The 16883-nt window shown below is 45.9% G+C and overlaps 1 protein-coding gene across 1 annotated transcript; it reads left to right on the top strand.

The window, feature by feature from the left end:
• The first annotated feature begins 310 nt into the window (after window positions 1-310).
• Window positions 311-15296, top strand: PRUNE1 (prune exopolyphosphatase 1). Its single transcript, XM_083167793.1, has 8 exons — window positions 311-483; window positions 7055-7156; window positions 7477-7682; window positions 8373-8557; window positions 8701-8859; window positions 9092-9186; window positions 9728-9886; window positions 12800-15296. The coding sequence occupies exons 1-8, from the start codon at window positions 445-447 to the stop codon at window positions 13325-13327; spliced, it is 1473 nt and encodes a 490-aa protein (XP_083023919.1). The 5' UTR covers window positions 311-444; the 3' UTR covers window positions 13328-15296.
• The last annotated feature ends 1587 nt before the right edge of the window (window positions 15297-16883 follow it).

Below are 16883 nucleotides of genomic sequence, written 5' to 3'. Positions count from 1 at the left end.
CAGGTGGAGCTAATTATTTCACCTGTGGGGGTCCCTGAGGACCGAGGTTGAGAACCACTGCTCTAGAGGAAACCCAAAAGTTTAATATTCATAATAAAATAATATTCTATAAATATGTCTATGTGGTTTAATAACACAATGTTTGTTATTTATATATAAAATAACAAACGAAGGTTTGGCTTAATTTGTCAATCATCAATTGCTTGCTTGTTTGTTTTTATTTCAGAGACGGCAACACTGTGGCCACCCCTATAGCGTAGTTGATGGAAGGAATGACTCTATTCGGCTGCCCGGTTCATGTGACGTGCTGAAGTCCCTGCCCAGCTGGGGAAACTACAACTTCCGGCATGCAGTGCGGCTGCTGCTGGCTGTGAGCCTGGTGCCCTGAGCTGCAGTCACTCACAGCAGCACTGCTGGATTCTCAGGGAGAGCTGTGGCAGAAGCATGGAGCACTTCCTTCAGGGGTGCAAGGCCGCCCTCCAGGTAAGGACACCATATGAAGGCAGCTACTCTGAAGAGCTAGCATTTTAGTGGCCACTGTGCAGGAGGGGGGGATGCATCTACCCTCATTCTGCAGCACAGGGTAGCATGCAGTGCATCATCTCCCGCAGGGGCTATCACTGTGGGCACTAGTGGGGCTGGGTAATGCTGCTGTGCCTGGTTCTGGATGTGGAGTATTTGTGTAACTGTGTGTATGTAAGCTACTTGTACTAAGTACTGCCCCACATGTGCCTGTCACTGTGCATGGCAGCCACACAGTGCTACTACAAAATTACAAATTCCCAGTATCTGTTCTTATTCTCTGTCTGTGGACAGCATGCACAGTACTAAATGTTCTGTAAGATGAGGGATTCTTAGTATCTGTTCTTATTCTCTGTCTGTGGACAGCATGCACAGTACTACTTGTTCTGTAAGATGAGGGATTCTTAGTATCTGTTCCTGTCCCCCTGACTATGGACCGCATGCACAGTACTACTTGTTCTGTAAGATGGGGGATTCTCGGTATATGTCCCTATAACCCATCTATAGACAATACACAGTACTATATGTTCTGTAAGATGAGGGATTCTTAGTATCTGTTCCTGTCCCCCTGACTATGGACCGCATGCACAGTACTACTTGTTCTGTAAGATGAGGGATTCTCGGTATATGTCCCTATAACCCATCTATAGACAATGCACAGTACTACTTGTTCTGTAAGATAGGGGATTCTCGCTATATGTCCCTATAACCCATCTATAGACAATGCACAGTACTACTTGTTGTGTAAGATGGTAGATTCTCGGTATATGTCCCTATAACCCATCTATAGACAATGCACAGTACTACTTGTTGTGTAAGATGGTAGATTCTCGGTATATGTCCCTATAACCCATCTATAGACAATGCACAGCACTACTTGTTCTGTAAGATGAGGTATTCTCGGTATATGTCCCTATAACCCATCTATAGACCATGCACAGTACTACTTGTTCTGTAGATGGTAGATTCTCGCTATATGTCCCTATAACCCATCTATAGACAATGCACAGTGCTACTTGTTCTGTAAGATGGTAGATTCTCAGTGCATGTTCCTATCCCCCTTTTCTATAGACATAATGCACAGTACTACTTCTGCAAGCTGGGGCATTCTCAGTATATGTTCATATTTTGTGTCTATAAACATGCACAGTGTGATTGCTGTAGCGGTCAGCATTGCTGCATCACTGTCCTGATATGAGATCATTATTGGACCTATGCACTGACCAATCTGTGTAGGGTTTGCATGATCTGTTCATTACCAGTTATTTATATAGCGCACACATATACCCAGAGCCGAATTTCCCATTAGGCACGTGAGGCACCGGCCTAGGGGCGGCACATGTTTGGGGGCGGCACTTGGATGCCTGTGATAGTACTGTCAGCCCAAAATGTACCAATAACTGCAAAATATCCACTGTACTGTACTATATTGCATCTTAAATAAAGTGTAAATGGATAGGACATGCAGATACTGCCCCTATAAACTGTCCTACTTAGTAAACTTTATTGTTGTGCCTAGGGGCGCCCTCCTCCCTAAATCCGCCACTGCATATACCACAGCGCTGTGCAGATAATATTTCATCATTCGATTTCGGCAACATCTGGCTGATAAATCGAATGATTGCATGCATTTTTAAGCTGACATTCGACGCGATGCGCAGGCACGCCGTCGAATGTCGCATCGATAGATATTATGAGCTGCACAGAATATTTATCGAATCGCATGTGGTTTTTAACCACATGCGATTGCTCAAATGCAATCAGCGGCGGGGCCCGGGATGGGTACCGGAGTGCTGGCGGGGAGCCGGTACCTTAATGCTGGGGACCGGAGGGACTCAGCAGCAGCAGGGGAGGCGTGGTGGTTGTGTAGCGTGGAGCTTTCAGACGGCGGGACGCGGCAGCAGATGAGAGAGAGTTCTCTCAGCCAATCAGCGGCCGTCTGAATGTGAGACACACCACCCCTCCAGCACCTGATGTCCATCGCAGGATGTCAGGATGTCACTATCTAGAAAGCAAAATATAAGCTTGGTGTCACCTTCAGCAAATGCTTCTACAGATAATATTCGCCCGTTCCCTTGAAGCTGACAGTCACTCTTTATATTTTTACTATTCCCCCCCCTCCCCCCCAGGCTGTTCAGATGGGTTATCGCCTTTCTCTTGTGCCTTTTTTAGCAGCTGTTTATCTAGAAATTACGCTATCCGCTCTGGAGTATGTTTCTGACGCTTGCGCGTGGTGTTCCTGCCACATGGCTGTGAGAAATTTTGGTTGTGTAAATGTCCGCCCTGTGTTTCCTGTTCGTTGCCACACATTTTTTGTGAATGAAGACCCTGTTGGCAAATTGTCATATGACCTTACACAGGAAAGGAGATGGGTAAAACTGATTTACAATTAGAGAACATAGCTCACAGTTCAGTTGCAAACACGTTAGCCAGTTTCCGCCAATTGGCGGTGGCTCACAGGGCAGTGCAAAACAAAGCAAGATCCGCTCCACATATGGGCGTTCATGAAAACCTTGCATCAGCCCCAGAGTTTTAATACTGTCAAAAGCTAATCTATGATGGAGGGTGAATAAAACATTCGCAATATGCGTATGTGAGGGAGTCTAATGGCTGCCTTCTCGTGGAAACTGGTTCTGCTCACAAAATGGCTGCTTCCATTATGTATGAGGGATAAGTATAGTTTAACTCGCCGTTGTGCATTCACTTCTGTTGCCTTATATAATCATGCGTCTCTGACACATGTATGAAGGAGAATGACAGGTGCGACTTGTCCAACAGGCCTCATGTATCTCTGTATATGCCAAATACCTCAGGCTTTCTGCCTCACAGCATTTACACAGACCGCCACAGGAAGCGTCGCTAGGCCGAAGATGCCATGTTCTATAGACTATATTAATAGAACCCATGTTCTATAAAGCTTGTACAAAACATTTTCACAGTAGGTTAACGTGTATTTTAGCGTTCACATATTTCAAAAGGACGTTTGCTTGTACGATTAGCGTATATTTTATTGTATTAGATATTACTTTATTGCACTATATTATAGCACTTTAATCTCTGATAGCATTATTTGTGGGCAATTCAATTGAGAGAATTAGATTAATTTTAAAGTGTCAGAGTGCGAATTCAATTGCATGGCCATTGTAGTATACTTGCGCCTTAATGCTTGGGATTAGCCTTTTTAAACGTCTTTTTCCCAGGGTAAATTCCATGCGTGCTGCGGTTATGGTGCTCCTGACAAAAGCCACCGGCCTCAAAGCCCTGTATTTTTCTTATTTTGTTTTTAATCATATAAATATTAGCAGACAGACACGTACGTGACAAGCCGGATTGCTGGCGTGAATAAAGTTTTGGTTTATTTACAGTTGGTCTTTTTAGTTAGGACAAGATGCCTGGTTTCATGGACATCGGAATAATATAATAAGTTACGGTAACCGGTAAACCAGCCGCGCTGTGCGAATCCTGGTCCCGGTTACCTGTTCGTACTTTATTCCTTTGACTCTCCTTATCCTGCAGAGTTGCAATGGACGGTTCTGCTAGAGACGGGCAGGCTGGCGGTATAAGGTTCATGTGGAATGATGTTGTGTAATATTATCCTGTGTGGAAGCGCTGAGGAAATATAGGTCATATGACAGCTTTGTCCTGGGGCAGCTGTGGATTCCCAGAGTCTTAGAGCATATACACATTTATAAACCTACGTAGGTCGGGCCTGACCCTGAGTAATACCTAAACCCAATAGTTTACATATTAATCTGATGTATGAGGTGTACCCGGGTTCAGTTTTACCAAACGGGGGTGAGCCGACCTTTCCCGGACCCGGCAGATGGGTTCCGATGGCCAGTATGGAGTAAGCTTCGATGGTCGTTATGGTGATCCCATGCCGAGTCTATTTCCTACAGATGCCTTGCGGCCATTTTGTTTTCACTGCTTTTGAATTATTTCGGGTAACGTCAATCTGCATGTTTTTTTATTTATTCCTCAAATGGCCCATAGGGAGGTTTAGACCCAAAGAGATGGAAACAAAGAGTGCATTGGCGGAACACGTTTGAATGTGACCCGCCTTGTGTGCTTACCTGATTAAATACTTCCAACTTCATGGGGTCCCCTAGTTTTTCTGAAGCGGGCATGTCCTCCGTTGCGGCATTTGCGCGTACATGAATAAACAACTGAGCCGTTATATTAAAGAAGCAAAATATCCAGAAATATAAATGAGGAAAATAGGTATAAAAATATTTACTGAACCAGCGTGACATAAAGCCGAGTATTGTTTATACGACTTGGGTGTGCTTCTACGAACTGCTTGTACAACTGTTGTTTGTTAGGACAATAGGCTTCTTGTTGTGTACACAGCCATGATAAGAGACCGGGCTAACGGCCCTCCTGGCGGCCAAACACATTGTCAGCGCTTTTGGAGGGAAGTGCGATCAACAACACCGCACATCTGCTCGTACACCAAATAGCGGAGAGCTGGGATTGGTGGTAGAACTAGGCCGAATACCTGTTAATACTTCATGCTGCCTCATCTCCGCACATTGCGCTTCTTCCCACGTAGGAGCTCATTTTAGGTCACACTTGTAGACTAATGCAAGTGGAGAGTTTTTGCACACAGCACATGCGCAGAAGCGAATAAATGCACATTTACTTTTAAAGAACGGTTGCGGCTTGGCTGGATTTGTCTTTCTGTGAAATAGTGCATTTTGGGCCCCAAGCTCGGGAGTAGAAGAGTGTCTTGTCAGTGTTGCGGCCTAGCTTCTGCTTCCACATTGGCCACCTACCAGGACAGATGTTAGCTTTACCTGTTAGTAAGTCTGGCGGATGCTACTGCCCGCAACTGCAGTCACTGTGTGTGCGGCTTAGAATTATCCACGTTCAGAGCCCATCATTGAGGGAAGTACTGTATATCAGCCATGCACATATGACTTCCAGCAAGTAAACAAATGAGCCATTTTAAACTTAAATTTAAAATGGCTGCTTGCTGTGAGGTAATGTTTTTTGAGGTAACAAAGTTAATTTTTTTGAAAAGAAAAAGAACTTAAGTCAGATCTATCTATATAATCTGTGTTGTGTGCTGCTTTTGTAAATATGCACCCATGGGTCTGCCCAGAACACATCAGGCTGCGAGAGTGGCACAGATATTATACCTCCAGTCAGCAACTTAAATAAATTATTCGCATGAAGCACTAAACGCCACTACAACAACGGGCAGGTGAACACAATCTACAGCCACCCAACAAAACCTATTTTAAGAAGGGGGGGGGGGGGGAGGCGATCACCATCTTTGCTGACGAAAATGGCTGTGCTATGAGTCAGTGAATCGCAGTCGGACAGTTTTGATCTTTTTTTCCCTTTTTGGATCACGTTCTGTCAACTCCGAGGTCTCTAATAATTGCTGGGCTTTTAAGGGAGACCGTACAAATATTGTCCTACCTAAATAAATGGACCGTGCAATTCATGAACCGTGGGCATATGGTGTTTTGTGTGTTGTGTCTCAGAGTACATTAGGCCTCTAGGCTAAATCAATTACTTAGCTGGTCACTGTGCAAGCACATTATACCCTGGCGTCAGCTGGCGCTGGTCTACGGACTACATAGTATCTCAGTAACGGGAGATCTCCTGGGGCGGGGGGTCCTGCGGGGTCATCCGTGGCTTTTTAGGACGGTTGACTACCTCTTGATTTACCAAAGTATTCCGGTCCCTTTGTGGCCTCGCCCTTTAATCTATTTATTACTATAATAGGTTTTTTATTTGCAGAACAATTTGTTGGGTCTGGATCCTGCCTATAAAGCATTAAAGGATGAACTTTACTGCGGTAGGCCGCATTTAGCCGCTGTCGTTTCTGCCTGGGACGCACGCGGATGGAATGCACTTGGATATGGAAAATACGTGTTACATTAAAATGAACCAAACTGTTCTATTTCCATATGAGTCGCTGAGTAATGGCCATAAGACAATCCCGTAGTGACTAATCGCGGTTCCGGTCTGGCGGATGCATTACGCGTTTGCCTTATTTAGTTAATGACGCCGCTGCTAGCAAATTGCAGCTTATGTTATGATTATAGACCCATATAGATAAGTGCTTGATGTGTTTGCTTTATGGCCTATAGGAAAGATTATCTTACACAGTAATGCTTATGAAAGGCGATATTTCCTACCACTTCAGTCTTGTGTATCATGCATTTAAAGGGCCACGCCACCTGTAAATAACAGTGTGGCCTAAGCGAAAGGGCCTCTTGTAATACAGTGCAACCATAATTGTCTGAGCTTCGCAGCCATGTGTTCAGATAATCCGGCAGCGCTGGCTATTATCATCCCCGGCACAGCTGCACAAACAGACCGCATTTGGTCTTACGCCAGGGTGATATAAATAAGCACCTTTGCCCGGTTGGCATAGCGCATGGTTGTAAAATACAGGTAAAAGGCCATTCATATACACAATGGCTCCTCTGGACTCCTTATCCTTTCCCTGATCTGTTATGTCCATGTCTGCCTGATGTCCGTTCTCATTGTTAACTTTTTTGGTGTCTCGTTGCAGGAGAATAATGAAGGTCTCGACTTCCACGTGGTCCTTGGAAATGAAGCCTGTGACCTGGATTCTATGGTCTCGTCCATGACGTTAGCCTATTATCTTGCTAAGGTGAGCGGTCATAGGCACATCGGACATTGATGGGTGTTAGACCGTGCTGCCTTTCCAACTGTTTTTAATCTATGCTGGGCTGTGACCTGATGACCACAAGATTGCCGGGTGTGTCCACGGGCCCTAAATTGGTCAATGTAGATGCAGTGACCAGGTGGCCTCACCGATCAGGGCTTCCACCTCACCATGTGGTCAGTTTGTTAGGGTGGTTTAACGATGGCGCTTTATAGTTGTCTGGTAACCTGTGGATATGGCCAGCCTTGTTCACTCTGAGGTGACAGGAGGATGACGTATGTCACACTTGTCTGTCATATTTCCAGACTTCGGCCAGCAAGAACCTTGTCTTTGTCCCGGTGCTGAACATCCCACGTGAGGACTTCCCGCTCCGGACAGAGAGTACGTTCTTCCTGAGGGAAAACAGGATATCGGTGCAGCACCTGACGTTCCGTGATGAGATAGACCTGGCTGACCTCTATGAGTCTGGGCGGCTGGTTCTGTCACTGGTGGATCACCATGTGCTACCGAGGTAGGTGTAATGTCCAGCGGAGCCTTGCTTCTCTGTGGGGCCCCCTGGGGAGGAGCCTTGCTTCTCTGTGGGGCCCCCTGGGGAGGAGCCTTGCTTCTCTGTGGGGCCCCCTGGGGAGGAGCCTTGCTTCTCTGTGGGGCCCCCTGGGGAGGAGCCTTGCTTCTCTGTGGGGCCCCCTGGGGAGGAGCCTTGCTTCTCTGTGGGGCCCCCTGGGGAGGAGCCTTGCTTCTCTGTGGGGCCCCCGGGGAGGAGCCTTGCTTCTCTGTGGGGCCCCCGGGGAGGAGCCTTGCTTCTCTGTGGGGCCAATAAGCAAAGACTCAGCTGAGTAGTTTACATGATATAACCGCAGTTAGAGCTTCAATAATTGCCACCATGTTGTTCTTCCCTTGTACAATGGGTTGCCCCTTTAGGAGGGGCTCCTGTAACACAGCAGGCACTGGATAACTGACTGGTTTGCAAACTTTCTTTGCAAAAATTAACTTAGTTGAATGCACAGGGGAGGGCCAAGTGATGTCAGAGCAGCTTAAGTGACTGCAGTCTCCACATTTTTGTCCTTCATCTGATTACAGGAGAACATCTAGGGCAACACATAGGCTGTCTGGGATGGGAGAGGTAACGCTGTACTAGATGGCACATAGGCAGTAGAATGTCGGGGTAATAAGTGTCCCCTGTACCATTCTCCTGTGCTAGGGCTGACGCGTTCCTGGAAGATGTGGTAACAGATATCGTAGACCACCGTGTTATGGAGAGGACGCCGGCTCCCGGTTGTCGGGTCACCATAGAGCTGGTGGGTTCCTGTGCCACCCTGATAGCTGAGAATATAGTCAGCAACGCACCTCACCTCCTGGACTTCCAGCTGGCTTCCCTGCTGCGGGGTGAGTCCTCCAAGATGCCGGGGAAAAGCTTGTGTAATACTGTGACCTCTGCATGCGTGTGACAATACATTATCACCTCTGAGGTTGGAGGCCCCCTGACAGAGCTTTTTATTCATCTCCTCCCTCTTTTGTGTTGTGAGCAGGCCCCATTGTTCTGGACTGTGTGAACATGGCACCGGCAGCCGGCAGAATGACCCCGAAAGACTCTGAATACGTCGCCTTGCTGGAATCCAAATTTCCAGACCTGACGCCAAGAGACGCCATGTTCAATTCGCTGATGAGCGCCAAGATCAATGTGTCAGGTATTTGCTGCCCATATGACTAGAATACACCAATGAGACGGCGGCCCTGAATGTGTTAGTGCGCTGGTCCATAACCGGTTTCCGGCTTTAAATGGTCTCCGATAGTTAACCATTTTGAGAGCAGACTTCGTTTTAAACGTCACCATCGTAATGCAGGTTTATTTCTAACACGTTCTTGAGCAATTTTATATATTTGTGTATTTTAACTTAACATGAATATTTCTTCATTCAGGGCTAACCACAGACCAGATGCTCCGCAAAGACCTCAAGGCCCTGGCCGGTCGCAATATCAGTCTGGCCATCAATGCTATTTACATGAAATTAGAGGTGAGACCGTGCGCTGCGAGGGTTAGGTTCTTGTTTTCCCAAAAGTCTTGGAAATGATATTAAATGAGGTAACGGAACGTCAGTATGTATAAGTAAAGCATTAGAGGTGGACCCTGAAGGCGGCCTACTGACCATACAGCCCTCGCCCTCCTGTGTAGCGCTCCTCCCTGGCACAGAAGTGTATTGTTGCATTAGATATTACCCGTTTCTAACGCCGTATGTCTTATGTTACAAACATGAGGAGATTTTCTTGTGTTAAAATGTAAAACCCTGTATAAGAGGTGCCCAGTAGATGTGGGCAAGCTTATTGGCACTTGTGAGCGATGGTGGGCGAGGATACTGGTAGGAATGTGACCTTCAGCTGGTTGTGGTATCTTGCATTGGGATCGGTCTATCCATATGTTATGTATAAATACAGACAGGATTACTGAGGCTTGTTCTAGGATACAGTCCGTAATTGTAGTATATACAGTGTATGCGTTTCTGGATTACTGGCCACTTAACGCTGTGACCCACGACCTCTGTATTGATATCTCCCCAGGCGTTTTTGCGGAGAGAGGGCCTGGAGCACGAGCTGCGGACTTTCTGCCAGAAACATGGCTACCATGTGCTCGTGGCCATGGCGGTCACCTTCACCAGCAGCAATGAACCCATGAGGGAAATAGCGGTGTACAGCCAGCAGGTGGAGCTCCAGTACCTGGTAAGAATGGGGCACTGGGTGGTCTGCTCTCCTGAGGTGATCCGCCTTCATGTGACTTTAATTTTTTTATTATTTTGTATGTACCCTGCTGCAACATAAATCCCTAACTTTCTCTCGCCCCTTTCAGTCATGTCTTTATATCATCTGGAAGATTTGTTTTATTTCCGTTGACCCGGCGCACAAGATACGGATCGCTGTGGTAGATACTTTAGTCAGGGTAGTAGGTTAGCCCACCACACCACAATAAGGGTTTCTGGCTGATCATATAAACACACAAACCTGGATGTAGCGCACAGAATGCATCACGGGAGATAGTCATTGAGATAGTAAAAGTTGCAAGAGGGTACATAGGCTGCACACTAGTGCATTCAAGTTTTTAGTGTTAGTATTTGCCAGTCTTTCTCCACCTGCATGTAAGTCTGACTGGGCTATTTCAGTGCCGAGCAGAGCTGCTGCAAGCTGGTGCTCATTCCTGTGCATGTCAGTCGCCTGCAATGCTCAGAGACACGGATATAGTATTGTGTAGCTGCAGCGCCCTCTGCTGTCGGAGCAAGGCCAGAACAGGAAGCACAGCTGCAAATGACTACTACTCATTGTATGGTTCTGGGTGATGGGGCATGGACGGGCGTAGTAATATTTACAATGTTTCTCCTGTACATTATCTGTAACAGCCAGTGTACATACTGTAAGATCCGTGGGGATCTATGTTCCCTTTTGTGTCCCTCGTATGTGTAATATAGCAATATCCGTACCGACATCCAAAAAAAGTGTAACTCATGTAGATTGTTAGCTCTTGGGAGCAGGGCCCTCTCTCATTGTGCATTGCTACCCCCCTGATTGTGCCAGTGTCCTGTCTCCTGCCACGCCTGTCCTTATCTACCATGTACTTGTCCTAATGTGCCTTGTACTGGCATTAGCCCCTCTGTGCTGCAGAACCCTTGTTTCTCCATATACATAATCCATAATATTCAGGACTTCATTATCTATCAGCGGTGACTGAGCCAAACGTATCTGCAATGTGGAAGGTGGCCACTAGAGGGGGCTCAGAGACTAGCCCTACCTGCCAGGGATCTAGCCCATGTCTACTTAACAGTGTTCTCGAGGGTTTGTTTGTTTTACAGAGCAAAAAAATAAAACGTAACCCTATGAGTTTATCTTAAGTGTGATACAATAAAGGTTGTTAATTATGAACCTTAGTATAAAAGTATTGTGCCATATGTTTCAGAGAGCACAGATGGTGTATGGGTGCTGTCGGACGCCCAGCACATGGTTTAGTAGAGAGCAGGCTTCTTCGTTCTCATAGCCCTTATTGTATAGTTCTGTCAGTCCTCTGTAACTGGCTGCGCTGGGACAGTCACTCATTAACTTGGCCAAAGTTTAAACTTTCCCAGTTGCGGAATGTGAGTTGGTAGCAGAGCTTGTTTTGCACACAGTCCGTCTGCTGGAGGATCAGGAAGGTAACATCGACTGTAAGTGAGTACTGGATTTGGTGGTGGGCTAGTGGGAATCCTACAGGGGAGGGGGGGGGGGGTGAGGGTTATTATTTTAGTGTTGTAAGCACGTTATATTACAATTACACCCCTCACTGCCTGGCCGTGCTCTGAGCATTAACTGGTTGGATGTTGGCCTTATCACAGGAAGTAACCTACACTTCTCGTGCCACCTGTACGGGATATTGCATTTCCCATGAGACGTTACTGTACTGCTTTTTGGTAGCTAAAGATCGGGCCTCCTGCAGGGCTGCAGATGTGTTATGCGAAGGGGAAGTATAATGGTGTTCGAGGAAGCCGACTGCTTTATACCCCGTTCTCACTGCCGCAAAAACCCGGGTATTTGCCAGGGCGAGCAGTAATTTTCCGTGTCCTGTCTTGGTGTGAAAGGGTCTTTGTGAAATTCCCTGGTGTTATGCCCCGGGAATTACACATGGTTTTTCCTGGGAAATACACGGGTGTATGGCAGTGTGAACAGGCTAGACCTGGGTTTTTCTCACAAAAAAAAATGCAAAAAAGCAAGTTCATTGCATTGCTCAAAGCTGCTTTTTAAACATCCAATCAAAGCTGCTCTTAGATGCCACACACTTGTTAGCAGGGTGAACGGGGCAGACACTGGAATTTCCCGGGTCGAAGGTGCAGTATGAATGGGGTCTGTAGAGCTGAGATGCTCTGTGCCCCGCCAAAAATACGGGAACAAAAACACGGGCTTTTGCAGGGGCGGCAATGAAAACGCAGCATTACTGAAGTTTAGCTTGCGGCTAAAACAAGCAGGCTAGAGTAGGGGGCTAATGGAGTTGGGATTGTCGGCAATGCTGTACCGCGCCATCTCCTCTTCATAGGTTTTAAAATGGCTTCCTATATCCCTTGTCCTCAATGGGAATGTGTTGCACTGTTCTGTCATTGTCTGATAGACATGGTAGCTGATTCGTTGCTGGATAGTCCGATAGGAAACCAGTAACAATGTTGGCTGTGTCTTGTCGGACCACCCATAATGCTCCTCGTGTAGCCTTATTTTTATGCATTACACAACTTAAAATGCGTCCTAAAAGATCTGTAGTTGCAGACAATATTACGGTCTCTCGAGCAGCGCTCCTGCCTACTTCACCAGCTTTCCTTCTGCACGTTTACTTCCTGTGTCTTGGGCAGTACTGAGTCCTGCCTGCTCACTGTCCCTTAAGCAGCACTCCTGCTGGCTTCACCAACTTTGGTTCTGTAAGTTTAATGACTGTGACTCGAGCAGCGCTCCTGCCCGCTCACTGTTCATCAAGCAGCACTCCTGCCAGCTTAGCTTCTGTATGCTTGTCTGTCTCTCGAGCAGCGCTCTTGTTTGCTTGCTGTCTCAGATTGCAAATATGTATAATAATTTGGATACCATTTTGATTATCACAGACCATTTGTTTTCTTTTTGTGTAATCATTAGGTGAGTAAGGCCTTGGAGCAGGCTACGAACCCATCTCTGGAGCTTTCTCGGATCCCCTGTGGCTCTAAACACATCACCGCCTACGTACAGGGCAACGCAGTCGCCTCACGCAAAAAAGTGCTGCCAATACTGAAAGATTTCCTAAAGAAACGGAGCATCAACGAAGGTGGCTCTCCACCCATGCAGTCCTTTCAGGGGGCCGAGGATTATAAAGGACCTTTGGGATTCAATGAACAAAGTGTAGATGATAACTTACAAGGCAGTGAGTTTAGAGAGCCGCTGGAAAACCCAGATGCTTGTGCCGGAGACGAATATAAGGACAAGGGATATCCATCCGGTTTCAGGCGGCTACCGGAGGATGGATTCGACGACGAAAACTCCTTCCCGCCAACACCTATGAACAGTCTCGTGGAAGGCTGCCCCCTTGACCGAGGTCTCCCAAAACTGACTGCGGAAGCCATTTTAGAGAGGATCAACCGTATCTCTGTGGTGGATTCTGAGGCGAACTCTACCGCTGGGAGCCAATAACCAGGTCCTAGTTTGCCGATAATAAGGCTGTAGTAATTTAAAATCTAATTTTATATATAAATATATACAATACACATCGAGGTACTTCTTGAAATGCAATGCAATCCGGGTTTTATACTTTATTACACTAATATGGCAAAACCTAAATTTTTACAAATCAGAAATGTAGATTTTGTGTTTGCTCAGAAGTTGTCATGTACGTCAGACCGGCCCCTGCTGTCATTTAGAGTGCATGCTGGGAGCGTCACTGACAGGAAAACCGCCTTGTGCCAGGTAAAGATGTCCAATTATTTCCTGAGTTAGGGCTTATCATACACTTTAAAGACATTAAGGAAATGTTAACCATACACAGGGCAGATTCAATTATGCATTAGGATGCCAATTGGATTCACCTCATAGTAGGAGTGAGGAGGTTGGCAGCCATTTTGTTTCACTGTAACCTTTAGCAGGGCATGCTGGCAAAATGGCTACTTGTGACCACGCAATGCTACTGGTGAACAGATTTATGCAATATTTGTAGCTCCACCCCAATGCATGGCAAGTGTCATGTCATTTGTTAACATACATATTTGTTTGTTTAGTGTCTGAGTGCTCATTTAACCTGCGGTGGTCGTAAAGGACTGATCTATGCAGGTTGGTTTAGTCAGGACATAGGGTAGCATGGTTCAGAGTTCCTTACTCCACGTCTGATCTAGAGGCATGGATAACCGATTGTTATTAGCTTAATATTTAAGTGCGCTATCAGTGGCGTAACTACATACATGTGGGCCCTATAGCAAAAGTTTGTAAGGGCCCCTATTCATCACCTAATGCTGAAAAATGTATATAGCACATGATACTTTGACAGGCAAAGTGGGCCCCTCTCAGCTCTGGGCCCCATAGCAGCTGCACCCCCTGCACCTATGGTAGTTACGCCCTTGTGCGCTATCTAAGGCTTTCCAATCGTTGTAGAACTAAAAGCTTCAGCATGCCTTCCAGACAATGGATGGGGGAGGAATGGACAGGAAGAGCCAGCTTTTGTCTATTGGCGCATTATCATTTAAACCCTTTGAGTGGCAAGGGAAGGTGTGAAAATTGCCAAAAATGTTGAGTGCCAACATTTGCCGGAGTCGCTCAGAATAGGGGGGGGGGGGGGAGGTGCAATATTTAACTAAACTTCAATCAATTGAACTGTATTTTTATTTACTAGTAAGGCCATGCGAAGCAAATGCTTCGAAAGCTAGCCTGCTACCTTGTGATTGCCTCTGTTTGTTTGTGTAAGAGAAAGATGTAGTTTCACTCGCTAACAACAGATGGCAGTGTTTAGGAGACTCACGGACACTAGACATATATATATATATTGCTGGAATTTGAAGCGGATATTTTGAGCATCACCGAAATGTTGGTGTCCAAAGGGTTAATATTTCGGTTTAACATCTCTTTAAAACTGCTGTACGCTACAAAGGTCGGGATATAGGTAGCCCCACTTATTAATGTTATCCTATCTATCCGATTTACAAATTAAAGGAATGGCAAAATAGTTGTAAGAAGAAAGTGATGGGTTTTCTGTGCCAATTTGGGTATAACACTAACCATGTCCAGACCACCGTGCGCTAGATAATGTTCTGACATTACTCGTCCTGTTTGCATATTTGTTTTTTTTTTATGTTGAATAAAATGTATTCTGCATTATGGATGGGTTCCACCAGTCATGACAAGAGGAAAAGAGTTGTGCGGTCTCCTAGGTAACGTGTGCAAATACATCAGCATCAAACATTTATGATGGAGGTGAAAGGAAAAGACTGTTCTACAGTCTGATGTGCGATGAAACATCACAGGTTCTTGATTAGGAAGCTGCCATTTGGAGGGCTTAGTACTTTAGCAATGTAAAAGGGATTCTGCACAACTTGTTCCTTGTGACTACTTATTACACATATCTGGATGTGACATTAATGATGTGTAATTATTAAAATGCTTGTTTTGTTCTGTATCCTGTGATTATTTGGTCTTCAATTGCTTATAATAGTGTAAATAAGATCATTATCCTCTGCAAAATCTATATATTTGTGTTATAGCCTGTTGCATGAATGTCATTAGTTGGTACAGCAAGATGGAGGCACATATTGTAGGTTACATTGGATTGGGCAGGCGCTGCAGCCAATCATAGACTCCTAAACCTAAACACTGGTATAACCCTGAACAGTGCAGCCCCCATTCCACTGGTATAGGGTACATCTAAGCAACAGCGAGGGAAATGCAGCAACATCGCCACCACCTGGACAGTAAAGGAATGGCATCACTGCGTGCAATGAAAACAATATGCAAAGTTAATTTCTAAAATAAACCTATGCAATGTTTATAAACTCATTATTGCCCAGAGAAAAATACAGAAACCTCGGCTGGTGAGTGAGTAGAGAATTCCAGGTGTGAGAGGTGGAATAACTGGTTTATGAGAGGCGTGTGTGTGCGGTATAATGAGACAGGGCGGTGAGCAACCGGCTGCGTTACTAATTCCATTACAGACCGGCTCCTGAAGATGGGCACCTGTGTGGACGGGAGCGATGTGAGGCCGCCACACCAAAGGTATGTCTCTCAGGTCTGTGTTACTGATGGATAATGCTGCAGCTGTTGTGCACCGTAAAGATGCAGGACCTCGCCAGGGATAATTGCACCACTCACTGCGGAACATGGCCGGCCCCAGCAGGTGCATGGTAATACAATCTACACGTCCATAGGTATTATGTCTGCTCAGAGTCGTCCGTGCCCACGGGCAGAGGTTACCAGCTGTGCTGTAGATGCTGAGAGTGGGGACCCATCTGCAGTGACTTGTCCTCATCGACTTAAAATACAACCCATACTCCTATACACACTAGTAAGCCTGAAGGAAAAGCTGGACTGCTACCTTGTGATTGCCTCTGTGTTTGTGCATGTGTGAGAGAAGTAATTTTACATGCTGCCAACAGGTGACAATGTTTCTGAGACACACAGACAATAGATGTGTGTATATAAATCATGGGTCTTCAACCTGTGGAACTACATGTCCCAGCATACCCTGACAGTTTGGGCATGCTCTTCTAGGAAAAATTGTGGCAATGCATGTTGGAACATGTAGTTTCACAACATCTGGAGGGCCACCGGTTGAAGACCCATGATATAAATACTTCTTTTAACGATCAATGTGCTTCGTAAACAAAAGGACATATGTCTGTATCTCAACTCTTGGTCTACTAGTTCCCAAGCACTGCCCTAGTAGCAGCCCAACAGTCCAGGTTTTAAGGATATCTATGCTTAGGCGCAGGTGACTTCTTTATTACCTCTGTCTGATTAAACCATCTAGTACATCTGCCCTTGTGTCACACTGCAGAGTTCTCAATACACATCACAGTGCCCTCTATTCACATTATGCCATACAGGATCCCCTGTTTTTACTATGCCACATTAGTGTTCTAGAGTCATGTTATGTAACATTGCAATGAGCAGGTCCAGGAGCATAATAACATATACTGCAGGCAAAACAGTGTAGGAGCTCCTATGTCACCCAATAATGAAAACTGTATATAACATGTAACTGACCAGG

The sequence above is a fragment of the Crinia signifera genome, chromosome 12 (assembly GCF_055691185.1).
Source record: "Crinia signifera chromosome 12, ASM5569118v1, whole genome shotgun sequence".
Lineage (NCBI taxonomy): Eukaryota > Metazoa > Chordata > Amphibia > Anura > Myobatrachidae > Crinia > Crinia signifera.
This window is presented reverse-complemented; position numbering and strand designations above follow the sequence as displayed.